General features: G+C 36.5%; 1 protein-coding gene and 1 pseudogene across 1 annotated transcript in view; one reads left to right on the top strand and one right to left on the bottom strand.

Moving 5' to 3' along the window:
• Positions 1-23990, top strand: part of CCDC186 (coiled-coil domain containing 186) — a 49514-nt gene extending 25524 nt beyond the window's left edge. Inside the window, exons 6-16 of the mRNA XM_025993869.2 lie at positions 544-663; positions 8416-8520; positions 8948-9046; positions 9218-9304; positions 10563-10705; positions 13374-13629; positions 14536-14725; positions 15676-15756; positions 17222-17432; positions 18903-19122; positions 19761-23990. Coding sequence (XP_025849654.1) covers positions 544-663; positions 8416-8520; positions 8948-9046; positions 9218-9304; positions 10563-10705; positions 13374-13629; positions 14536-14725; positions 15676-15756; positions 17222-17432; positions 18903-19122; positions 19761-19844 — 1596 coding nt within the window. The 3' untranslated portion in view covers positions 19845-23990. The remainder of the gene's footprint in view (positions 1-543; positions 664-8415; positions 8521-8947; positions 9047-9217; positions 9305-10562; positions 10706-13373; positions 13630-14535; positions 14726-15675; positions 15757-17221; positions 17433-18902; positions 19123-19760) is intronic.
• A 1742-nt stretch (positions 23991-25732) lies between these two features.
• On the bottom strand, positions 25733-25826 carry LOC112918095 (U6 spliceosomal RNA; annotated as a pseudogene).
• Positions 25827-26443: the final 617 nt, after the last annotated feature.

Raw genomic sequence — 26443 nt, 5'->3', positions numbered from 1 at the left:
AATCTTAATGTAATACTTATTTGTTATAGGAAAGAACTTACATTTTTCTTGTAGAAAAACATGTTCTCTTTAGATGCTGCCCAAAGAAATTTAATTACTGAGCTATTCAGAGTCCTTGGTGTTAACTAGCAGCCTCATAGCATGGTCTTATTTCTAGTCCATTATCATTTCTTGGTAATGAATGTTATTTTTTCATTAACTTTTAGTTCAGGAATGTTTTCATTGTTCTCAGAAATTCTGGAAGATTTTAATTTGTATTTCCTCTTAATGCCAGCCAGTTGAGAAGAATCATACTTAATGCTTGCTTGCAACATATCTAGTTGGCTGAAATATAAATGTTAATCATCTTATGTCTGTTAATTTGATTTAGGATTTTGGTCCTCTCTTTCATTTGAACTTTGAATTAGGTTTATGTACGTTATAATATACTAAACCCTAAAATATTGTGTTACTGAATTGATTGTTTTGAGGAGGTACAAAAGATACATAAATAACTAGTTGATTGTTCAGATGAAAAAATATGACCTAGTATTACTGTTTTAGGAAAGTGAAACTACTAGACTCACCAGAGAAATTGACAAACTAAAGGAAGATATCAATTCTCATGTCATTAAAGTAAAATGGGCACAAAACAAATTAAAAGCAGAAATGGATTCACACAAGGTAAGTACTATATATTGCAGTGGATATTAGATTCAGTTTTAAAAGCAAATACAGGGGCACCTGGGTAGGTCACTTGCATGAGTGACTCTTGGCTTTAGCTCAGGCCATAATATCAGGGTCATGTGATTGAATCCTCCATTGGGCTCTGCACTTAATGCAAGGTCTGCTTAGGGCTCTCTCCCTCTCTCTCTTTGCCCCTCCCCACTGCACGTGCACGCGTGCTCTTGCTCTCTCTCTAAAATAAATAAAAAATAAATCTTTTAAAAAAGAGAGCAAATGAAGTAATAGTTAATGAGACATAAAGCTTAATTTTGTGACTTCTGTGGGATAGGTTGGGCCTGAATATTTGATGAATGTGAGAAGATAATTTCCTTGTGTGATTTACATATTAAATTAGAATGCTAAATTTTATCATGAATTTTAAAAAATATTGAATCTTATCATTCATTGCTAACAACTCCAAAATTGATTTTGTTGTTCAAGGATATTTTTGGTAGCTATATTTGATATTATACATTGTCAGAAATTTAGGGGGAGAAGCATAGTCTGTATGTTATCAAAATTGAAAGTAAACTCTGGAAATTAAAAAAAAAACCAGTGCTACTAAGATTCTTATAATCAAGAAATATAAATTCTTATTTAAGAGTGTAATAAAGATCTTAAGAGTTTCCATATCTATTTGTTACGATATAATTCCATTGATATTATGCCTAATGAATATCATTTTTTTAAAAAAAAATTAATGAAAAGTGATCATAAAGGCTGGTACCTGATGCCATAATTTTAAGCACTAACTGTACTGGTATAAGAGTTATAAAAATCTGAATATGATAGAATGTGAAGTAAAATAACAACTCTGAAATACTTAAATAGAAAAGCAATGTTATTTATAACAGATTCCAGGTTTTCAAAAATAGACTTAATGTTAGTGTTTAAAACCATAATCATAAGTTATCTCATTAAATAATTCTAAGTTAGTAGAATAACCTTTGAATATTTACATATATTATCAGAGAAAACTGTAGGGAGAGGTGTCTGTGTTGACAGTGGTCAAAGAATAATGACTAGCAGCTCTCCTCAAGTTCTGAGCTAACTGTTGATCTGCACCCAAGTGTTAGGGAGCCACACATGTAGAGAAGGAATTGCCAGAAGGGAATATGAGCAAAAATCTTTGCAGTTCACATAGGGCTATAAATCGTTTAAAATTTCCTGTTACTTTCAGTTACAGAATGAAGAATTAAAATTCCAAATCCTAGATCATGGTAATGATTTCTAAACTGCCTGAGTTGCTTCAGGATCTGACCATAATACTGGGTCATAACTAATGTCTGTGGTACTTTTCTGCTCATCTTCTATAGCCCTAAGAGACAGGAGCTTGAAACCTATTTGCTAGCACTGGAGAGTGAAAGACTAATACTTGGTCTTCTGTGACCACATGTGTTAAAAAATATGGGTGATAATAGATATTTAATGGCAGTTTTGAGGTCAGATGAAACTGGATACTCTAAGTAGGTTAGAGAAATGGTTTAAGGCTGAGATACTAAAGTTACATGGTTTGGATTGCTAGAAAATGAAAATAACATGTATTTTGTCCTAGTATGTGAAAATCAGAAATTTACCAGTTCTTTTTTTTCTTTACATTTATTTTTGTAAAGGTTTATTTGTTCATTCATGGCAGACAAATAGAGAGAAGCAGAGATACAGGTAGAGGGAGAAGCAGACTCCCCGTGGGGAGCCTGATGCAGGACTCAATCCCAGGGCTCTGGGATCACGACCTGAGCCAAAGGCAGATGCTCAACCACTGAGCCACCCAGGCGTCTCTTTTCTTTACATTTTTAAAAAGATTTATTTATTTATTTGAGAGAGAAAGTGTGTGCACACTTGTGGCAGGGAAGGGCAGGGGGAGAGAGGGAGTTGGGAAGGACAACTGTACTCCTCAAGCCAACTCCACACCAAGTGTGGAGCCCAACATGGGCCTTGATTCCAGGAAACTTGAGATCATGATTTGAGCTGAAATCAAGAGTTGGCTGTTTAAACAACTGAACCACTCAAGCACCCCTTTACCAGTTCTTTTTAAAGACATTTTTTAACCAGCAAGTGTTTCATTGGGCTTTCCTCTGTGCACAGCATTGTATTAAATAGTTTGTATATAGTGAATAGTAGGGGTCTTGATTGCTCTGAGAGTATCTGGGATGAGATCCTGGTGACCGGTTATATGTATTTAACCTAGTTGATGTGAGGAAGAGTATCTGGATCAAAGGGTACAAGATTTAGTGACTATCCACACAGTGTTGGCCACCTGCTAAAATATGGACAAGAGCTAGGACTCTTGTAAGTTTTTCTCCAGGTACCCTTTCCAACTTCTAGTCCCTGCGCACCTAGTCCTAGGCATTAATACTAAAGTTCTGGAAGGTATTGGATTCATTGTGAACATTAGCTTCTGATCAGGACTCCAGGCCTGATTTCCAGAATTTAAGTCTCAGACTAAGTAGGTTGGATTGCTCCATCATCAGTAGAATTATCAGTTGGACCAAACAATAGGAACAATTTCATTTATTCCCTTTCCTAAACTCCCTCAGTAGTTAAACTAAAATGTGTTTTTAACACATAGCTTCTAAAAACAAGACTATTGAGTGTAGTAAAGGACTTCCCCCACAGTGTAAACCTTATATACTTGTTGACCTATCTGGTTGCTACCTTTGGGTCCCAGGATAAAATAATCTCACTGGGAGCATAGATGTGGCCAGTAACGGATGTGGTAGTAGACTGTGGTTTGACTCTGCTGGGTGCTTGCCAGTCATTTTTGCTTCAGAGAAAGCTTGAGAAATAGGGTCTTGGGTATCAAGGCAGCATCTAGACCAGTAGGAAGTAAGAGACTATAATACACTGCAGACCTAATGTGCAACTAGGGGTTGGTATATTTTATGATGTATTCCTTCAACAAGACTCTGCTACTTACTATCTATGCTTTTCTTCAAAAGTTATCACATTGTCAACAATAACCTCATTCTTAAATGGTTTACTCATAAAGCCCACTGATTAGAAGCTAGAGCTCACTTTTAATTAGCTTTGCTGTTACCTCACTTAGTAAAACTATATGTTCAGTTCTATAACTCTTCCATAACTATAGTCTATTGCATTATGGAGTAACAAGGTCCAGGTTTACCCTCCCATCTTAAAAACTTAAAAAAAAAAAGACAAAATGTATGAAATGAAGGTTTTTAGGCTTGGGCAACAGAGGCAGGACAGGACAGTGATCTCTGAGATTGGGAAAATAAGCAAGATGTAATGCCTGCAGTTTCCAGATTGCAGCAAAAGAAGAGGACCCCAGCCAGATCCCAGCAGTCTCCAGGAATTGAGGAGACAAACTGAAGTATAGAAAATATGGCAGAGTACCAGAGAAGAGAAAGGTTTGGAGATCTGCAGTGTGTTCCCCTCAGCTCTTCATTCAGCTCACTACTCACTGATGAGTGTGTGTGTGTGAGAAAGTTAGAGGTGGAGAAAGGACTATCAGAAAGGAGTAGGCGCAACAGTTCCTGGGGCTCCCAGAGGGCTAATGGAAATTGTTCATGTTTCCCCCAGCCAAGAGAAGCCATCTTAAGATACAGGGCATCCAGTGGTCCTCAGAAGGGTGTTACTTCAGCGAGACTCCAGTCTGTTATGGACCCATTTACAAAACTTTGAAAGAAAGCCTCCAAATTGTTTCAATAACCATGTCCCAGAAGAAAGCCAAAATATTCAAGTGAGTTAAAGAATCTCCAGGATCTAAGAACATAAATTCACAATGTTTAGTATCTAATAAAAAATTAAGAGACAGGAAGAGAAGGAGGAAAATATAGCCTATAATGAGATGAAAAGAAAAATCAGTTGATAAAAACAAAGCCAGAAATAACACAGATGAAAGAAGTAGGTAAAGATGTTAAAACAGCTATTATAAAAATATACTCCATATGTTCAAGAAGATGAGTGAAAGTGGGAATATGTTAAGGAGAAACATAAAAGATTTTTAAAAGGCCAAATTGATATAATGTTTGAAATGAAAAATACATTGGATAGAATTAACAGAAGATTAGATGTTCTAGAAGACAAGATTAGTGAACTTGAAAAACATGAAACTTTAAAAACATATGAAAATATAGCATAAAAAATTATGCTAGGGATACCTAGATTTATAACTTATACACAGAATTCCAGATTCATATATTCACTTGGCTACTTGACCTCTGACATCTTGGATGACTTACAGGCATCTTCAACTGAGCATATCTAAAACAGAATAGAAAATGTGCTGGCCCTCCATTACTCCTCCATCTCAAGAAATCGCAATTCATCCTTTTAGTTGCCCTGGCCAGAAATCTTAGGTTTATCCTTGATAAACCTATGGTTCTCAGTCACCATATCCAGTCCCTTAGCAAATCTTCTTGCTCACTTCTTTCAGGTCTTTACCATCTGTCACCTCTCAGTGACACTTTCCCTGGCTCTCTAAATTTGCATACCTCCCCTCAAACCCCCTTGTGTCCTAACTTTATTTTGACTCCTTAACATTTGTCATTATCTAATATAACATATTTTTACTTAGATATTTTATGTATTATCTGTGATCATCACTAGATTATCAGCTTTGAGAGTAGAGATCTATTTTTTTAAGATTTTATTTATTTATTCACAAGAGACACAGAAAGAGGGACAGAGACATAGAGGGAGAAGCAGGCTCCCTGCGGGGAACCAGATGTGGAACTCGATCCCAGGACTCTGGAATCATGCCCTGAGCCAAAGGCAGACAGACACTCAGCCAGTGAGCCACCCAGGCATCCCGAGAGTAGAGATTTTATCTGTCTTCTTAGTAATATTTCTTCAAAGCTTTGAACAGTGTCTGACATGACAGATGCTCAGGGAATAAATGAAACATAGTTCCTTAACCAAAACTTTTCTTTTATTTGGTTATTTACTTAATATATATTTAGCATTATGGGAATCTCTCAGTTGCTATTTTTTTAATGAATAGAGTGAATACCTACTGTGTACCAAGCTGTTTCAGTTATTGATGGTATAGAAGTAGGGGACCCTAAAAGATTTGGGGCACCTATGTGGTTCAGTCAGTTAAGTGTCTGTCTTCAGCTCAGGTCATGGTCTCAAGGTCCTAGATCAAGTATTGGCATCCCTGCTCATCAGGGAGTCTGCTTCTCCCTTTCCCATTGCCCCTCCCCCTGCTTGTGTGCACTCTCTCTCTCAAATAAATAAAGTTTTCTTTTTTTTTTTTTATTTAAGATTTTATTTTTTTTGTTAATGAGAGACACAGAAAGAGAGGCAGAGATGTAGGCAGAGGGTAAAGCAGGCTCTTCACAGGGAGCCTGATGCGGGACTCCATCCCTGGACCCCAGGATCACCCCCTCAGCCAAAGGCAGATGCTCAAACACTGAGCCACCCAGGCGTCCCAAATAAATAAAATCCTTTTTTTTTTTTTAAAAGATTTTATTTATTTATTCATGAGAGATACACAGAGTGGCAAAGACACAGGCAGAGGGAGAGAAGCAGGCTTCCTGCAAGGAGCCTGATGTGGAACTCCATCCCGGGACTCTGGGATCACACCCTGAGCCGGAGGCAGATGCTCAACCACTGAGCCACCCAGGCGTCCCTGAACAAAATCTTTAAACAAAAAACAAATCAAGTTCTTATTTAAAAACCAGCAGCTAGATATATATAGCTAAGTACTTAATTATATGATAGAGTTATCCAAAAATGATGTAAAAGAAGTAGTGTGTGAAGATAGATGCAATTTAGATGGTTCAAAAGATGAAGAGAAACATTTCAAGTGGAGGAATAGCAAGAAAAAAGGAAAAACAGGAGATGAGTATTTCATATTTAGGAAAACAAGCCTTCTTAGAGGGGATGTTTATATTAGTGATTCCTTCATAGATTCAGCAAATATTATGTGAATAATTAACATATGGCAAGTGCTAAGCTAAGTATTGTTCAGAAACTATGTTCTCAAGGGGGGAAACATGTAAGCTACAGACAAAGTATCAGTTGTTATGATCCAGGAATGCCCTGGACTCTGCCTATAGGAAAGCAAGATAGTAGCTTCTGCCCTTTTCTGAAAAGCAGCTACTAGGAGAAGATACCTAAACCCTCATTTCAAATCCAAATAATAGCCCAGGCCATGGGACTGGATAGGTCTGAAGAACTTTGGAAAAAGAGCTACAGAACAGGGCTTTATCTGGAAAATTGCCACAGGAAACAGGAAGCCAATTGAGACAGAGAAGACAACGGTGGAAAGGGGAAAAACAGTAGTATGTTGTCTTGTAATAGGAACAGAGGAAGGCTATCCAGAGAGTCCGGAGTGGTCAGAACTGGAGCAAGTAAGTCAAGAATAGAAAATGAGAGAAAGTCATTGGATTTGATGAGAGAATAGTCACTGCAAACCTTTAGAATTGCTATTTTAGGAGTGTGGTTAGGAACAGAAACCAAATTGTAGCATGGACCTATAAGACAGTTTTGAATAGATACCATGGCCATAAAACAAAGAATTATCTTTTATGTGTGTACAAAGAGCTGTTTAACACTTTCTTCCTCTTGTCTTACCGGGTTTATGACTTGTAGTGATTTACTGAAAACTATCAAATTTAACTTTATTTAATGGCTATGAATTAACTGCACAGGCTACTTTAGTTTTTTGTCAGAGCATGAAGTGTTATTTCTAGAATAGTATCCAACCACTCAGTGGCAGTACCAAGGTTACTCTGGTCATTGTTCTTACCATTTATCACATTATTGAGACCAGTCATGTCACTGTCTGTGAAGGAAAAACTGTTCTCCTCCTCAAGTTTAGGAAAGAACCCAGTTCTCCTTACTATGTTTCATCCCTTTAAATCTAGTTTATTTTTACGCAGAACACTTCACCTCTGACACTTCTGGTCATCAGATGTGCGCAGGTTTTTCCCCACGACAAGTAATTCTCTGCAATACCGCCTACAGTTTCACTCGACTCTGACATACCTACCTGAAGATAGCATCGAATCCCACAGATTAAGGGCTCAGTCCTATAAGAATGCCCCCTGTTCTGCACCACACACACACACACACACATTACAGATGCCAGCCATAAGCCCAGGTGTGCTTGTGACCAACCAGCTATAGATCAGAAGTTCCAGGGATCCCCTCCTTGGGTTTGAAGGATTTGCTTAAAGAACTCAGGGAAACAATGTTTATCATGTTATTAAAGGATATGATAAAGGATATAGACGAACAGCCGAATGAAGAGATAAATAGGGCGAGGTCTAGGTGGGTCCCAGGTGTAGGAGCCTCTGTCCCCATCGAGTTGGGGTGCATCACCCTCTCAATGTGGTTATACTTGACAGCCTGGAAGCTCTCTAAGCCCCATTCTTTGGGATTTTATGGAAGATTCATTATGAAGGCATGATCAATCAACTCCATCTTCTGGCCTTCTTTGGGGACTGAAAATTCAAGACTGCTAATCATGACTTGGTCTTTCTGGTGACCAGCTCTCATCCAGGAGTTCACCCAGAGTCGCCTCATTAGAAGAAAAGATACTCCTGTCACTTGGGAAATTACAAGAGTTTCAAGAGCTCTGTGTCAGGAACAGAGGTCAAAATCGATATTGCAACCAGAGATGCTCCTAGTGTTCTTGTGACTTAGAAAATTACAAGAGTTTTAGGAGTTTTGTGTCAGGGACCAGGGGAAGAAACCAATATATGTTTTTCTTTATCTCACAGTATCTTTTTGTCAATGCAGGAAACCAAAGATAAACTCAAAGAAACAACAACAAAGCTAACTCAAGCAAAAGAAGAAGCTGATCAGATACGGAAAAACTGTCAGGACATGATAAAAACATATCAGGTATGCTTAACTTTTCAAAGAGACTAGTAGCAAAATTACACCAAATGTCAGTACCCTTGCTTCATTAATATTTTGTATCTGTAACATTTGAAGCATGGAATGGATTTGGTAGGGCAGTTAAATAAATTACAGGTTTTTTTCTGTGTTAAAGTACATGTAGCTTAACTAAAGACCTTAGAGAAATTAACTAAATAAAAACACTAGAAAGTGTCAGAAGAATAAAGAGTACAAGGAACTCTGTATTATGTTGCATATCTTAAGTACTATTCTTGTTCATGCAGAATTGACGTATTTAAGATCTTTCAATGCAGTCATTTTTAGATATCTAAGGTTTGCATTTCACAATCTGTAAAGTTAACTGCAAAAGCTTTCCAAAGTATAAAACTTGAAAAATTCAGTCATACTTTTTTCATTTCCTTTACATTAGGAGTCAGAAGAAATTAAATCAAATGAGCTCGATGCCAAGCTTAGAGTCACAAAAGGAGAACTGGAGAAACAAATGCAAGAAAAGTCTGACCAGCTAGAGGTGAGTGGCTCTGGCCTTTTCATTACCCTGGATTGGGTAATAAATTGAGGAGGAGAGAAGGGATGAATACTGTCTCCCATTTTAAAGGCCCTTTCGAAGGAACAGGCAATAAACTTTAGGTCTTTTTTTTAGTACATAATGATTTGTGGTTTCTTTTAAACTTTTTAAAAGATGCATCATGCCAAAATCAAAGAACTGGAAGATCTGAAGAGGACATTTAAGGAGGGCATGGATGAACTTCGAACACTGAGAACAAAGGTGAGGAAATCTATAGTCAGGATTTCAAAGGAAGGGTAAATAGCTTCAATTTTGGACTCCTGATTTTTTTAAGTGTTGGGGAAACACTTTCATTCCAAAATGAAAGAACTCAGAGGAGTAGAATATCGATTTTCTAGCAATAAAATGGACTCTTATTGAAATGAAAATGTCTTCTACTTTGGTCCCTTTGAAGTTTTTGCCAAAAGTTCCTGTTATATAGCACATTTGCTGTTTCTGTCACTTATCCTTGGGCCTCTCATGTAAGGCAGTTGTATTGGAAAGATAGTTGGACACTAGAACTGAGTGACAGAAGTTAATGGATTTTATATTTCTCCTGTATAGTCTTGTACAGTTTTAATTTCTAACAATCTAGTATAGTCTTCATTGTAAAAATAGTATCCCTTTTAATATGAATGTGAAATATCATTGTATATCATTCATTTATTTAGAAATAGCCTTTTAAGTAGCCACCTTGACTTTGCCATCATTTAACAATTTTCAAAGTGTCCTTCATGTGCCCTTCCATTTGTTCTCTGTGACAGTTCTTTGAGATAGGTGGGGAAGGTATATCCTGTTGGCAGGTTAAGAAATGGAGATTTAGCCAAAACAACATGACATGCTAAAAGTCCCATGACTAAATCATGAGAAATCTGAGACTGAACGAACCCCGGCATTCTTATCATCCCATTATGTTTTCTTCACATTAATTAATTCTGCTCCAGAATTTAATTTAGGTGTTTGTTTTGTTTTGTTTTGAGCAAGAGAGCGAATGCATGTGTGAGCTCATAAGTGGTGGAGGAGGAGCAGGGGGAGAGGGAGAATCTTTTTTTTTTTTTTAATTTTTATTTATTTATGATAGTCACAGAGAGAGAGAGAGAGAGCGAGCGAGAGAGAGAGGCAGAGACATAGGCAGAGGGAGAAGCAGGCTCCATGCACCGGGAGCCCGACGTGGGATTCGATCCTGGGTCTCCAGGATCGCACCCTGGGCCAAAGGCAGGCGCTAAACCGCTGCGCCACCCAGGGATCCCGAGAGGGAGAATCTTAAGCAGGTTTCCTGCATAGTAGTGTGGAGCCTGATTGGGGGTCGACCCCATGACTCTGAGATCATGACCTAAGCCAAAATCAGGAGTCAGGTGCTTAACCGACTGTACCACCCATGTGCTCCTAGCTTGGATTATTAATATATAATCACTATATGAAATAGTTAAGGAACAAGTAAATTTTGTTTTTAGTCTAATTTGGTTATGATTTTTGATAGGTGAAATGTCTAGAAGATGAACGATTAAGAACAGAAGATGAGTTATCAAAATATAAGGAAATTATTAATCGACAAAAAGCTGAAATTCAGAATTTATTGGACAAAGTAAAAATTGTGGATCAGATACAGGAGCAGCATCAAAGGTATAAACCAAGCAACTTCTGTTTATGCTAATCAATAGGCTTTTTAATTCTATCTCAAGATTCTGTTATTAAATGTAATTATTGCATTAAACAGGAATAATTTTATAATTTTACTAACTAAAAAATTTTAAATTTCTATCTTCATTTGAACTTTTTTGGCTTTATGGCTTCTAAAAATCCAAGTTTATATTCTCTAAATATTGGAAGTAGCAATTTGCAAAACACAGTGGTTTTTTCTTAATCCATTCTTTAATATTCAAATTATGCTACTTAAAGTACTTCTTCTAAAAGGTATATATAGATATAGATAATCTGTATCTTTGCATATATTGTAGAGCAAAGCAGGAGCTGACGTTATTCCTTGGCTTCTTGTAAAACCAGTTAGCTAAATTCTACCATGATATCACCTGGCAAAGCCTGGATTCAGCCTGAATCCTTCTTTTTCATACTGTACCAATGTCTGCTGCTCAGTATTGCTAAAAATCTCACCATCATCCAGGTTGGTGCTGTGATAAATCCATGGTTAGAGCCTCAACTGGAAATGTTAATGACCTCTAATCCATCCATATGTCCTTAGTCACAGCCTCTCCACAACCTTGAAGCATCTATTTCACATCCTCCTGCTTTGTTTTCACTTCTGGTCTCCCTCCCCTTGCTATTTACTCTTTGCAGGTGATTACCTCTTATTTACTTGAGAAGAAACAGGAGCTGCAGGTATCTATTCTTCATAACCTCTTTCTGTCTGTTCTATGAACTTGCAACCATTCTTTTTTCTCTTCTTTCTTTATTATAAGGAATATTCCTGTTCCCCTCTGAACTGAATTGTTCTCTCTACTTCTGTGTATCCTATGCTCTTCTGCCTTCTCAGGGTCTTTCTGGATTATTTCTTCTTTATCCTTTATCTCTTACCTCTCTCTACTTAACTTTTTGTTTTTTCTACATATCAATATTAAAAACGTCAAAACTCCTATAACATTACCTCACCTTTTTCCTGTCCTTCACAACCAGACATCCTTGTAGAATCATCTAAACTCTTCCCCCTTGCCTTCCCTTCCTTTCTCCTTCTATCCTTCTCCACTGCAGTCTAGCTTCTATGCCAGCATCCCATTAAAAACTGCTAATACCTCTTAAATCTAACAGTCACTTCTCAGACTAAGCCTTTCTTGGATTTTCAGTATTAAAACCATTAAGCGCATTGTCTTTCTTGACATGCTTTGTCCCTGTGGCTTCATTTCCTATCATGCTTTCCTGGTGTTCCTCCCCATTTTCTGGCTACTCCTTTTCTCAGCCTCCTTGGCAGCCTTCTCTTTATCATAAAACTCTTTTGTTATTATTTTATGATACTCCTGAGTGATGCTAACTATTCCTGTAGTATGCTGTAGGGCCTCATGTCATTATCTTCAGCCCTTTTCGCTCAGCCCCAGTCACACAGGTGTCAAAGCACCTCTTTCTTTAACATGTCCCATACTGATTCATCCTACCCATATACTCCTTTGATGTTCCTCAGATGAGTGGTGAGTATAGCATCTACATGATTTTCCATCCCAGGAACCTGGGCGTCCTCCTTGGTGTTCCTCTTTTCCATCACATATCTAACCACTCACAGAGTATTATTGATGCTAACTCTTCAGGATCTTTCAAGTCCATTTATTTTTCACACTCCCACCACTGCCAACATTGTCCTTTCATCTGGAAAACTGCCACAATTTCTAAACTGGTTTTGTTTTGTTTTGTTTTTTACTTCCCTTGTCCATTTCCTACACTATCGGTTAGCATAGTCTTTTTCAAAAGGAAATCTCAAAACTTTTCAGTTATTTCCCATTGCCTCAGGGACTAGCCAGTAAGTTCAGATGCCACAGGATGGCTTGGAAGATCATTAGTGATCTTGCTTCTCCCTCTGTGCCTTCTCTTTTCACACTCTTGGGTTTCAGCAGTAGTTATTTACAAATGTGGATGGATTGTCTCCTATGTGCATGCGCTGTGTTAGGTGCTGGGGATGTAGTGCTGTCCTGATTGTCATCAGTGTTGAACATGTGTTCGTTAGTACCAAGAAAGTCATTCTCATTCCCTTCCCAGATCTAGCACGTACTGTTTCTTCTACCTGGAACATATTTTGTTGTCCCACTCACTCCTACTTTTCTTCAGATCAGGAAGTAGCAAACTGTGGCCCAGGAGCCAAATCCAGCCCACACTGCCTTTTTCTGTAAATAATTTTTTTTGGGACACAGCTCTCTCATTCCTTCGTGAATTATCTATGGCTGCTTTCACACTGCAGCAGCAGGGTTGAGCAGTTGCCGCAAAGACCATATGCCATAGAAACTTAAATCGTTTACCGTCTGGGCCTTTCACCAGAAAAATTTGCTAACCCCTACTTTAAGTATTAGTTTAAACATCACTTATACTAGTTAGGCAATCCGCTCTGTGCTTTCCTCATCAAAAATGTTTCACCACATGTGTAATTTCCTTAGTGACTTGAAAACTCTGAAAGCAGGGCCTGTGTCAGTCTTACATATTCATGCTTAGTTCCACAAATCCAAATAAATAATTTAAGTAAATGAATAAAAGTACCTTTATAAAGTATTTTATTTTATGAGAATCCAAAACCACTAATTTACTGTCTTTTATTTAATAGTTTATTTTTTTCTTAAATATAAACTTTGTTTTTTAGAGGTAAACAAGAAATTGAAAATTTGAAAGAAGAAGTGGAAAGTCTTAATTCTTTGATTAATGACCTACAAAAAGACATCGAAGGCAGTAGAAAAAGAGAATCTGAGTTACTACTATTTACAGAAAAGCTCACTAGTAAGAATGCACAACTCCAATCTGAATCAAATTCTTTGCAGTCACAATTTGATAAGCTTTCCTGTAGTGAAAGTCAGTTACAAAGCCAGTGTGAACAAATGAAACAGACAAATACTAATCTGGTAAGTATACATTTATATTTAATTTTTAAAGCAACATATGAAGCACAAGTTAAATTTTCCTGTTAGTATAAATGTACTGGTAGTTAAGTTGAGCGCTCTCTTTTATTGGCCTGATTTTCTGGTAATTTCAAATGCTGTGAGAAGTGTCAGTTTTTCGTTCCAACTTAAAATGTCCTTTTCCCTTCCTATTTATATAATTTGTATTAAAATATCTTCCTAAAATGCTTATGAAAAAATATTTCACTTTTAAAAGTAAGAAAACCATGGTCTTTGTCATTCGTTTTTTATTTTTAATTTGTTATTTATTTATTAATTTATTTTGGGTGGGGGGTTGTCATTCCTAACTGGAATTACTGTGTGTATGTGTGTGTATTTTTAAGATTTCTTTATTTGAGAGGGGGGTGGCGGGAAGAGGGAAAGGATCTCAAGCAGACTCTCACTGTGTGGTGCCTGACATGAGGCTTCATCTCATGACCCTGATATCATGACCTCAGCCTAAATCAAGAGTTGGGCACTCAACTGACGGAGCCACCCAGGTACCCCTGGAATTACTATATATTTTTAAAAGTGTTTCAAATTTCTGTATTTTTATAGTTTAAAAGTGGTTTAATATTTCTACATTATAAGAGTGTCTTCAAGTTACTCATAAAAATGATTTGAGATTTCAGTTCAAAATATACAGAGCCCTCTGACAGACTGTGTTGCATGTATAAAATGGCAGATGCTTTAATATGCCCCCCTCCATTCCTATACAAGGAATATGAGGAACACAGGAAACAAAACCTGGTAAGGAGCAATTCTAGAAGAATGCACCATCAAGGACCTTGTATTTTCGGGTTTCAAACTGTGAACAATAATGGAAACAAACAGGTATTAAAATTGGTGGGGGTTTTTTGTTTTATTTAGGAAAGTAGATTGTTGAAAGAGGAAGAACTGCGAAAAGAGGAGGTCCAGACCCTGCAGGCAGAACTCACTTGTAGACAAACAGAAGTTAAAGCATTGAGTACCCAGGTCGAAGAACTAAAAGATGAATTAGTGACTCAAAGACGTAAACATGCCTCCAGTGTCAAAGATCTTACCAAACAACTCCAGCAAGGTATAAAATTCTTTCCCACCTAGACCTTAATGTGGCATTCTTTTATTCTTTAAGGATTTATAGAAAAAATACATTTTACATCAGATTGTACCACACTGATTTGTTCCGTATGTTCTTTTTAATGTATTAAAGTTTATAAACCAAATCACTAAACCTCTTGTAGTTCCATGGATAGTCCATAACATCTTCTATGCTAAAGGACATTTATTCACAGAATCCCAAAATGTGAGAGTAGGGAATATACTTGAGGGCAATAGTGTCTAAACTTTTTTGATCACTTACCCCAATCAGTAAAAAATATTTGTTTGTTCTCAGATTTATATATGTTTATTTATAAATTTTAAACATATATTACTCTACATTAAAGAAAAATAGAAATATGAAAATATCAGATGAAATGTAAGTACAAATGGAAGTTCTAATATTTTCTCCCTGTACATGCTATGAGTTATTTTGTACAGGATCTGGGATTCTTGCACCCCACTTTGTAGACCTCTTAGAGATCATTGAGCCCTAACCCTTCATCTTTTTTGTTTTGTTTTGTTTATTTATTTGAGAGAGAGAGTGAGATACAGTGGAGCAGGAAGGAGTAGCAGAGGGATAAGCAGACCTCCCACTGAGCAGGGAGCCTGGCGCGGGCTCAGTCCCAGGACCCTTGGGTCATGATCTGATTCAAAAGCAGACACTTAACCGACTGAGCCACCCAGGCTCCTCTAACCGTTCTTTTTATAGGAAACTGAGACCCAGACAGGTTACATGTACCTGTATATTTCTAGATATCATTTTATATGAATGACAACTATAGTCCTCCTGTCTAAAGTATGCATTCCATAAATTTCTCTTATATTTAACCCATTTTTGCCAAAATGATTTAACAATTAAAATCAGAGATAGTGGGGCAAATGGTTGCGTGGTAATTGTCACAAGTAGTTTGTTTCTTTTTCCTGTAGCACGAAGAAAATTAGATCAGATTGAGAATGGAAGCTATGATAAAGAAGTTAGCAGCATGGGGAGTCGTTCTAGTTCATCAGGTAAAAAACCTCGTTTCAGTTATCTAGTGACTGTAAAAAAAAGTTCCTTTTTATGTGTTAAAAAGTGTTGATAAGCTTTTTTTTTTTCCATTTTGAGTTATAAAAGGTATTATTTCTAGTTAAATAAGTTTTTATTATTACCCAGAGTTTCATGTTTGTCATGGGTTCTGGATGATTTGTCTCCCTACCCTATTATCTTACCTGCTTCTTTATTCTATATGACAATTTCTTCTTCCATGTTTAAATTTAGATTTATATCAATCCATATAGAGATTTATTATAATATGGTCCTTTTTTTTTTTACTTTTATATTACTTTTAGTACCTGAAAACTAATGTAATGATCATCATTATATATCAAGATTCTTTATGTATACATGCATTTTTAAACCTTTCAGTTTTTCCCATGGTAAAAAAGCCTGTGGTCTAAAGTGAAAATGAATGGAGCCCATAAAATTATGATTGATATCACTGTGGAAATGCTAATTAGGAAAATATCAGTGTATTTATCATTTTGGAATGCCAGGAACCATGCTGAGAACTTTAAACATATTATTTACTCTTCAGAATAGTCTTGCGTGGTATTAAAATTCACATTTTAATGATGAGGAAATGAATGATTCCATGACTTGCCCCAAATCTACAGTGATAGAACTCTCAGACTCTAGAGTCCTTGCATGCCATGACACTACACTCCCTCCCAGGAATTGCACATTAGGGGAAAAACATCAACTATTACAGTAGTGGAAGATCCCACAGTAGGAAGAACATGGGTTGAAATTACATACAGGTATTTAGAACCCAGGTCTGTCATTTATTAGTGTGTGACTTTGGATAAGGGTATATTACTTGTCATAAGTCTACAGAATGGTATTAAAAAAAGACTTGTTTGTAGGATAAAGACAATCAGAAATTTTTCTCAACTAATGTTGATTAATAGCTGACATTTACTGAGTGCTTACTTATATGCATATTGACATATATTAACTCATTTAAATGAGGATAACAATCCTGTGGGGTAAATAATGATATTATTCTTATTTTAAGAATAAGTAATCAAGGCGCAGAGAGGTAAATAACTTGTCCAGCGTCACGGAGCAAGAAAGAGGAGTAGGATTTGAACCTTAGGAGACTAGCTTCAGAGCTTAACCCACTGGCTATATTCTGTCTTTTCTGTCTGTCTATGGCTCTCAGTTTCACTTCACACTTATTCTGACGTTTTGTTGAGTTTCTTGTTTCTCTATTGCCACTTCCTCATCCTGTTCCTGAGAGACATAAATTGGCCCTTTTTGGTACTTCTGTCATTCATGTATTCAGAAATAAGAACTCAGGCCAGGTATGACTTGTGTTATCTGCCCGAGTCTGTTAGATTGAGTATTTGGAAGTCATACTAGAAGAAAAAATATGTAAGATTAGAGATGACTCTAGGCTGAGTATAACATCTAAACTGATTTCTTTGACTTCAGGGTCCCTCAATGCTCGAAGTGGTACAGAAGATCGATCTCCAGAAAATACTGGCTCATCGGTAGCTGTGGATAACTTTCCAGAAGTGGACAAGGCCATGTTGATTGAGAGGATAGTAAGGCTGCAGAAAGCACATGCCCGGAAAAATGAAAAGATAGAATTTATGGAGGATCATATCAAACAATTGGTGGAAGAAATTAGGAAAAAAACAAAGTATGTATTAGTATGATAATAGAATCTGTATTCGAAATACCATTATTTGTATGATAAAGTTACTGTTTTAAAAATCAATCATATCAAGAACCCATCTTTCAAGAACTAAGTCTAATTTTAGCCATTAAGTGCCCAGTCTTTTATTGATCACTTACTATGTTCTAGGTTGTGGGAATATAGAGATGGAAGAAAACACAGGTCTTTAAGATGATCTAGAGTTAAATAGATGTTAGTTTTTTTAAGATGCTAAAATAACTTTGGATTTAATAAAAGTGCTGTACTTAGCTTTTGGTTTTCATGACTGTGGCTCTAAGAGAGAGATGGGGTTGTAGATTTTCTTTCCTGTTGGGGAGGACATACTGGGTAATTTTGGGGGCACCTGCCAAGTACCAAGATTTTGTGCCTGTGACTTAACAAAATTTCATTGGTTTCTTACAACTCAGGGATAAATAAATTAACTGGTGGTGGTCAGGTCAAACTACAAAATGTTCCAGAGTCACCACTAATCCAGTAAGTGACAGACCAAGAGCTGGGAATCTGGGCCCAGCTCTCACTCCAGAGCCTGTGCTGTGCAAAATCCCTCTTAAAAATACCATATTCTTTTAAGAGGTTTTTAAAATATATTGCAGCTCTTTACCTATGACTTTTTTTTTTTTTTTTTATGATAGCCACACAGAGAGAGAGAGAGAGAGAGAGAGAGGCAGAGACATAGGCAGAGGGAAAAGCAGGCTCCATGCACCGGGAGCCCAACGTGGGATTCGATCCCAGGTCTCCAGGATCGCGCCCTGGGCCAAAGGCAGGCGCCAAACCGCTGCGCCACCCAGGGATCCCTGACTTTTTAATTTTTATTTTGAAATAATTTTAGACTTAGAAAAAAGTTGGCCCATGATTTTTAAAAGAAAAAGAAGAGGTGTCTGGGTGGCTCAGTTAAGGGTCTGCCTTTGGCTAAGGTCATGATCTCAGGAGTCTGGGATCGAGCTCCGAGTCCAGCTCCCTACACAGTGGGAAGTCTGCTTCTCCTCTCTTTGGCCCTCCCCCCTGCTTGTGCACACGCTCTCTCCCTCTCTTAAGTAAAATCTTTTTTAAAAAGACACCATCTGTTCAGCCCCAGTGGCCCAGCGGTTTAGCGCCACCTTCAGCCCAGGGTGTGATCCTGGAGACCCAGGATCGAGTCCCACATTGGGCTCCCTGCACGGAGCCTGCTTTTCCCTCTGTGCCTCTCTCTCTCTCTCTCTCTCTCTCTCTCTCTTTTTTTCTCTCTCTCTGTCATGAATAAATAAATAAAATCTTAAAAAAAAAAAAGACACCATCTGAATAAGAAAAGTTATTTTCGGACATATTACTGTTCCTAACCTAATAGATACTTGTTTTATGCTAATCGTCTTCATGCTTAGGATTAGTTGGCTTTTGTAAATTTTAATGTTTTTAATTCTGCAAGCGTATAACTGACAGTGTCATTTTATTTTGCAGAATAATTCAGAGTTACATTTTACGGGAAGAATCAGGCACACTTTCTTCAGAGGCATCTGATTTTAACAAAGTCCATTTAAGTAGACGGGGTGGCATTATGGCATCTTTATATACATCCCATCCAGCTGATAGTGGATTAACATTGGACCTCTCTTTGGAGATCAACAGAAAATTACAAGCTGTTTTGGAGGATACATTACTAAAAAACATTACTTTGAAGGTATTTGTATTTCTCATTTACTTAGCAACCAATAAGTAAGTATGGCATAATGGTGCCTCTTTTGTAGTATGTGCTGGCATATAAATGGATGAGTTCTGTAATGCAAAGTAGCCGTTTTACCTGGAGATAAAATTTTTGTGTATTTCGTATCGAAAAATACAATTTTTTTAACAAGGAAAGGAAAAAAGCACAAAATCAGCCTAGCTATTGGACAGTTGTTTACTTTGTATTGTGTGGCCTTTGACTTATGTTCTAATTAGTTAAAATTGATCACTGAGACAGTTTTTAAAAATTGAGGTGTTCATATTCTAATGTATTTTCCAACTTTCTTTCTGCAGCTTTTATCTGACCCAACTATTCTGTTTGTTCTGTGTTTGGGTCTTGATAGTAAATAAAATTGTAAATCTAGTAGCAAACCAATGCAGCAAAATTTGCTGTAGCTTCAGTAAAAAGGTCCTGAAATTTACAGAACTTCTTTACTGAAAACCACCATGCACCTCGTTTATGTCACAAAGCATTGAAGACTAATCTTCACCCTCTCAGTGTCAAAATTTAAGCAGAAACTGTTCGAACTCAATCTATATACTTATGATACTTAATAGTTCTGTTTTCTTTCCCCCTTTTACTAATTGGTAAAGGAAAATCTGCAGACACTTGGAACAGAAATAGAACGTCTCATTAAACACCAGCATGAACTAGAACAGAGGTCGAAGAAAACCTAACACAGAGCTCTTGGTCATTAAACAGACAAAAGCCACACAAAAGGAGCAGGTGCCACATGCCCAGTATTGGAAACTTCTCCCTGCTTTGTGTGTCAGCCAGTAAAAAATTGTTTTCGTTCATCTGTATAAAAAAAGTATCCTTTTACAATACAAATGCATTGCTGTGTATACTGTAAGAGTATAAACTTTGATGAAATTTGTTTTTGTATAGTGACAACCTGTCACTGAATCAGAACACTGAAATTGCTAATAGTCCTTTGAAGTGCTGAACATTACTACAAGGGCTTTTCAAAACCCCTTCTCCATCTTTTTCCTTCTAAAATATATAATGTCAAAAATGATTCAGCTTTTTAAAATTACGCATGAAAGGACATGTGTTAATCATTCAGTAATATGCTATTAATCCAACAGGAAGAAAACTAAAGTGAGGAAAATTTTATTTGACATTCCCGAGTAACATTTGGTTGCATTTTAGGGATGCCAAATGAGTCCTTAAATCTTTTAATTTTAATGGAAGCTAATAGAAAATTTGGCTCTTGGTAGCTAGCAGTGATCAGATATTGCATGCCTCTGTCAGGTTTCCTTATCTGTGTAGTTACATTTTTTCAGATTCAAACTGTTTGAGTTAATAGTTGAGTTTTAAAAATTTTTAGTTACATAAAATATGATTTTAAATAACATGTTCATTTAGAAGATGTGGAATTCAGTTGTATTTAAAAATGTAAAATAGATTAGTCATTAGAGAGGCAAATAATTCTTTGAAACTGAAATGCTTTCGTTTTACTGACATCAACTGTAAAGATAAATGTTTAAGATATTTATGAAGAAGCAATTCCCAAGAAAATCCAGCATATGGCTCTGTTAACCATTTAATTTGAATACCATTCTTTAGCATTGACACAATTCTATATTCCAGTGGAGTGATCTTACAATCCCCAAATGTGATGTGTTTCAGTGTATTTATTTAAAATACAAAATAATTACATCTTTATAACCAAAGGAATCTTAGAACCAAATTAGTGTATCCTATTGGATTTTTACAATATTTATCTAAGATGTGCACTTAAATGTTGCCATAGTATCAGTATTTCCACATCATTGAATTTTGTTCCTTCCTCTTGTAATTTTTCACTTACCATTTCTGTGTGTGGTTTTTCATATTTCATTATATTCAGATCATTTCTCTAATAGAATACCTTGGCCGATACGCAGATGTTGTCACAAGCGTCATTTTTGTTTTGGATTTTTGCATCCTTTTTTCTTCCCTTCAGAGAAGTAAGCTTTGGGATGATGAATTAAAAAACTATAGAGAATTGTATGGCTCTAAAAGCTGGGCTCATGGTGGCAATGTCCCAGTAATGTGTTCTAACATTTTTTTTAAATCAGCATTGTTTAAAAAGATAATCTAATTTTCTCCTGAGGATTCAATGTAGCATCTTATTTTTTCTGTATATCGAGTTATGTCTTGCCATCCAAAACCAAAATCCTTTAAAAATGGATATATAAGTTCAAAAAACTCTTTTTAAATAGCTGTAACAAGTGTTAGTCTTATCATAATGTGTGGTGTTCTTTTTACCAATAACAATTTATCAAAATAAAGTAAGAGGGTAAGTGCAATCAAATCTGGATTACTTTCCCATTTTCTAGACATTCTATTGATCATCCTAAAGACTACTTAAAGTAGCCAGCATAACTAAATTTCATGGCTACTTCTGTGATGGAGATTTGTACACTACAATATTTGTTTTTTCCTCCAACACACAAAATATATGAATGGAGACCAAATAATGATCAGATCTATAGTGTCCTATGTTTGTTTATACACTTTAAAAAAATATGTACATTTACTATATACAAAAGTGAAACATTCCAATATTAACACTGTGCCACCGTTCATTTGGAGTAGTCAAACGGTGATGCAACTTTATAGGAAAGCTATTATAAATATATTCTGACACTGCTACTCCCTCCCCCCCATAAATGTCAGAAACTATGGAAAATTTTTGAAGAAAATGCTTTATTTTCCTTTGTCCTTCAGTTTCTACTGTATCTTTTTGTGTATGGATTAGAACCAAGCAAAGTAGTAACATACAAAGATGTGCATATATCAGATCTTTACACTTATTCACAAAAAGCTCCTAATGTGAGGATTTAGAGAGTCTTCTCCTCTTAATGTATTGAATATATATAGAGAAGAATGGAGTGTCTGGAAAAGGAAAAATGGTCCGGATAAACCTGAGATTTGGGGGAAAATTTGTTCTGAGTTGTACACATCGAAGGCTGTTTTGTTTAGTTACACTATTTTGGTTTCTTTGAGCAGGAAATTACTTTTTTGTGTGTGTGTATCTGTATATGCTTTTCTAGGTTTTAATTTTGAAGTGAATTCTTACTGTGACTCCCTTTTTCCCCATACCTTTTCAAACTCTAGCCTGTTAAGTGGTAAGGATTGAAAATAGTGAATTTGAGTGAAGCAATGGATTTGAACTTTGGTGTGTTTTTTTTTTAACTTTCTATCTTCATTTAAAGTGATTTATATTGAATTCAGTTTTATCAGGCTACCAGCATTTTATTTATTCACTTAAAAAAACACATGTATTGAAAACCTGCTATTGCCAGGCAGCATCCAGAGTATTGGGATCTTTTGGGGGATCAGATCAGACAGGGTGGTTGCTGTCCTCATGGAGCTAGTGACAGTGGTGGGGAGGCAGTGGGAACAGCCCTTTGAGCCTCTGCAGCCTTACAGCCAGCCTTCGTAAGAAAAAAGTTAATCCATTTGTGCAAATAGTGGCCCAGAAATCTCACTGTGGCATGCAACTTTGGGAAATGAATCCTTGCTCTGGGGTATGCTGAGAGCAGATTACTGTTTTCATGGTCTACACATTCATTCCCTAACTGTCACAGTTTGAGGTTTAATTATTCTTTAAGAAAAAAGGGGAAAAAATCCAAAGACCATAAAAAGGTATTTGATTTTCGCCATTTTAGTAAATTGTTAATGCCTACTTGATGCTCATAAAGCTAAATCTAATCATGTTTTCGTGTGTGTTCCTAAACTTTGTTTTACCAGTATATTATTTTCTAAAGATTTTTTTCATATAAAGGTAGACCAAGATTTACTGGTAGAAAAAATCCAAAATGTTAAAAACTATTAGTATTGTAATGTTATATATGCTACTGTGGTGAAAGTATTTTTATCAATCATGTTGCTACTCAGTATGGTTAGTTTGCCTTATGAATGTTGACTCTAGTAGTCTTGTTTTTCAATATCCTTTTTTTTTTTAACAAAACAATCTTTTTTTGACACTAAGATTGTTAATTTTTAACGCCAGTTGGTGGCACTAGAAACCTGAAATTATTCAAGGCTCCGAACAAGAGAAAATAATTGAAAAAAATCCAAATAGGAAGAATTTTCAGGAAAATAAATGAAAAATATAATTGTATATTAAAGATGTATTTTCTGGGATGGAATCCTTTTTTAAAATGCATATGGCTCTCCATTTTGACTACAATGATAAAACTTGTTTATCTTCCAGAAGTTCATATATATATATGTGTATATATATATATACATATATATATGTGTGTGTGTGTGCATTGTACAGATAATCTTTAATTTGATTACACTGTTCATTTTGTAAATGTTTCTGTATAAAATGAAGCTTTTCAAGAAAACTATGTATATATTGTACTTATTAAATAGGTAATGCTTGTTTACCAAGTTGTATTTTAATAGCATCTTTGATTATTTATTTACATACACCACTTGCTAAACAGACTGATTCTCCAGACTGTTGGCAAGGCTGCTTCAGATTGCTTGAATTTTCTTTTTTAAACCACACTAGGAATTTTTGCTTTCTACAATTATCTTTATTATACCAATTATTATTAAAAGTCAATGAACAATAGCAAGCGGATTAAATTGAATGCCAGGTTCTATTCCAAATTTGTGTTTTAATTATTGCTAACAAAATTAGGCATTTTACAAAAGGCAGATTTTCACATGCCTGTTTTCACATAGGCTGTACTGATAAAGCCAGTAATATATTCACGTTTTTCCACAAAACTGTGTACTCACTCAAATGATCTAGCTTTAATAATAAAGATTGAATATGTTCAATAAAAAGATCAAAATGGCATTAATTTCATGAAGTCAGCATGTGTGGTAGCTATTTCATTTCACACTGTGTTGGTTTCTGTTCCTCTCCCAGTTCTGGTACAATTAAATTTTGCCACATACCTTAATGACTTCACTACTGGAAAGAATCCCCTAAAATCAGGATCCTCGGAATGAGGAGTAAAATTAATAGAATAGAGGAAACTTGCCTAACATCCTCGATAGTCTGCTTCTGGGGGGCCTATGGATTTGTTTGCAAGGAAAAGAATGTATCCAGGAAGAGAGGAAAACAGATACTGGCTGTGGTGGTTTTTTGTTTTTGTTTTTTGTTTTGTTTTGGCTTGTAGTTCTTAACTGGTCAGTGTGACTCTCAAGCATGAGATGGGAAAGACCATTCTACTGAACTTATATATCTGTATCTGTTTTTTTTTTTTTCTTAATAACTCTGCTCCAGTCAATGAATGTAGAACAAGTACACACTTCTTGAGGGCCAGAAGCTTAAGAGGATACCTCTCGCTGACAAGTGCCAGTGCTGTTTTAGAGATTCTCTTTGAGAACAATGTGAACCAATGTGAACAGACTTGATGTTCATGCCCCTGTAGGCAGATGCACCCTTAATTCCTACATTATATGTAAGAGACTCGATTCTTGTTTTTCTTTCCTTTTTTTTTCTTTTTTAAACCATGCATTTAAGTATTCTATTCCTAAGGAATTTTCAGCCTTATTTTACTTTTTGAATGCCCAAAGGCCATGCTGTTTGCCAGATTGACTGCCCTTAATTTATACTCCCAAAAAAGAGAGGAATCTCTACCATTAATGCATTGCAAAAATAGTCCTATTGTCCATTTAGGATCCACTGAAATAAAAAATGTAAATTATTGCTGATCAGCTTCTAGTTGCAATAATTTGGGGAATATATTAAATACAGAAATGATTTTCCACATCATTTGGCTGTAGTCTTTGTTTTTAATAAATAATGGCCTAAGGGCAGTAAGTAGTGTGTGTGTGTGTGTGTGTGTGTGTGTGTGTATCTTCAGCACCCTCCCACTTTGCTGGTCCCAGAAAATATCACTTAATCTTGCCATACTACCTGTTATTTCTGGTTTCCTTTATGAGCTCTGACTAGGTGAGACAACCGGAAATGCCCATCACCGCTGTTACTCTTGCTGCAGATTTGAGCTGTTTCTGCCCAACCACATGGGAGAAACACTTTCAGTGGCTTCCACCAGAGCCCCCTTAGGTCTCAGCTCCCCAAAAACCAGGTCCAGTCCAAAAGCTGTCAAGCACAAATGCCACAGATGGATTTTATTATTTTTTTAAGATTTTATTTTTTAGAGGAAGAGGACACAGTGGGGTGAGAGGCAGAGGGAGAAAGAAACTTCAGTACACTTCCCACTGAGTGCAGAGCTCATTGTGGGGCTCAATCCCAGGACCCTGAGATCATGACCTGAGCCAAAATCAGACACTTAACGGACTGAGCCACCCAGATGCCCCCACAACAAACTCTTCTTGAGTATAGATAGCTCAAATACTGCTCCTAATGCAAATAATTTGTGTCTTGATAGAACTCAGGCTGTTTGCTGACGCTAAGACTAGTCCATTTTGCTCAGCAAGACACACATGTAAAGTCAATTCTTCATCCTTTCCTAGACAGTCTTCCTACCTTTGGATTAATTGAATATTTTGTATGATGCAATTATATCTCTACAGTTGGTTTCTGAGTTAGGCCTCATTTTAAAATGTTTTAGTGGTTGTCCTAGGGTTTACAAAATATCTTTAAAATATGAACTGCTTCATGTATTTTTGAGTCCTCATTGTGCAGGGGCCATGCTCATCTTCTGTGACCCACATTTACTGTTGCCAAAGGGAACACCTTTCCTATTTCTTCTGCCTACTTTAGCATAGATGATAAAGCAGGAGAGACTGGTAGGCCTTTTAGAAGCACAGATTCCAGAGATGAAAGAGTGCTTCAAGAGAGAACATCCAGTCCCAGAGTTCCACAGACTAGTAAAATTTCAAAAACAAAATTCTGAGCTTATTGACTTTTATTTGCTAAGTGAGGATCAAAAGGAATGGGCACTTATCAGCATCGTATCATAAAAGACAAGATGTTTTATCACTAAAATAAAAAGTGGTTGAAAAGTTCAAACTTTGAAAGAGTGTAGCTCTTTGAAACACTCTATTTGTTTTTCTCAGCTCTCTATAGCCTGGGTTGCAAACCCTCCCCTGCCCAGTGCAACTCCTCATTTGAAAATCAGAAAAAAGGCCTTTGGGCCTGGAAGTGATTCGTTCACCAGAGGTGACACCTCAGTAAAAGCCTCTTGCAGTTTCAGCCACTGTTGACTCTAATAGTGCCTGAAACACAGTTAATTTAATCCTCACACCGTCCTGCTTCTGTACCTACCTGGAACCAAATGAATTCAAGAAGTTCTGAAGGTGGAAGGTGTGTGGGCTATTGATTTATTACCTCTCAGATCCCAATGCATTT

Source organism: Vulpes vulpes, chromosome 15 (genome assembly GCF_048418805.1).
Source record: "Vulpes vulpes isolate BD-2025 chromosome 15, VulVul3, whole genome shotgun sequence".
Taxonomy (NCBI): Eukaryota; Metazoa; Chordata; class Mammalia; order Carnivora; family Canidae; genus Vulpes; species Vulpes vulpes.
Note: the sequence above shows the minus strand (reverse complement) of the source record. Positions and strands in the feature narration are given on the sequence as shown.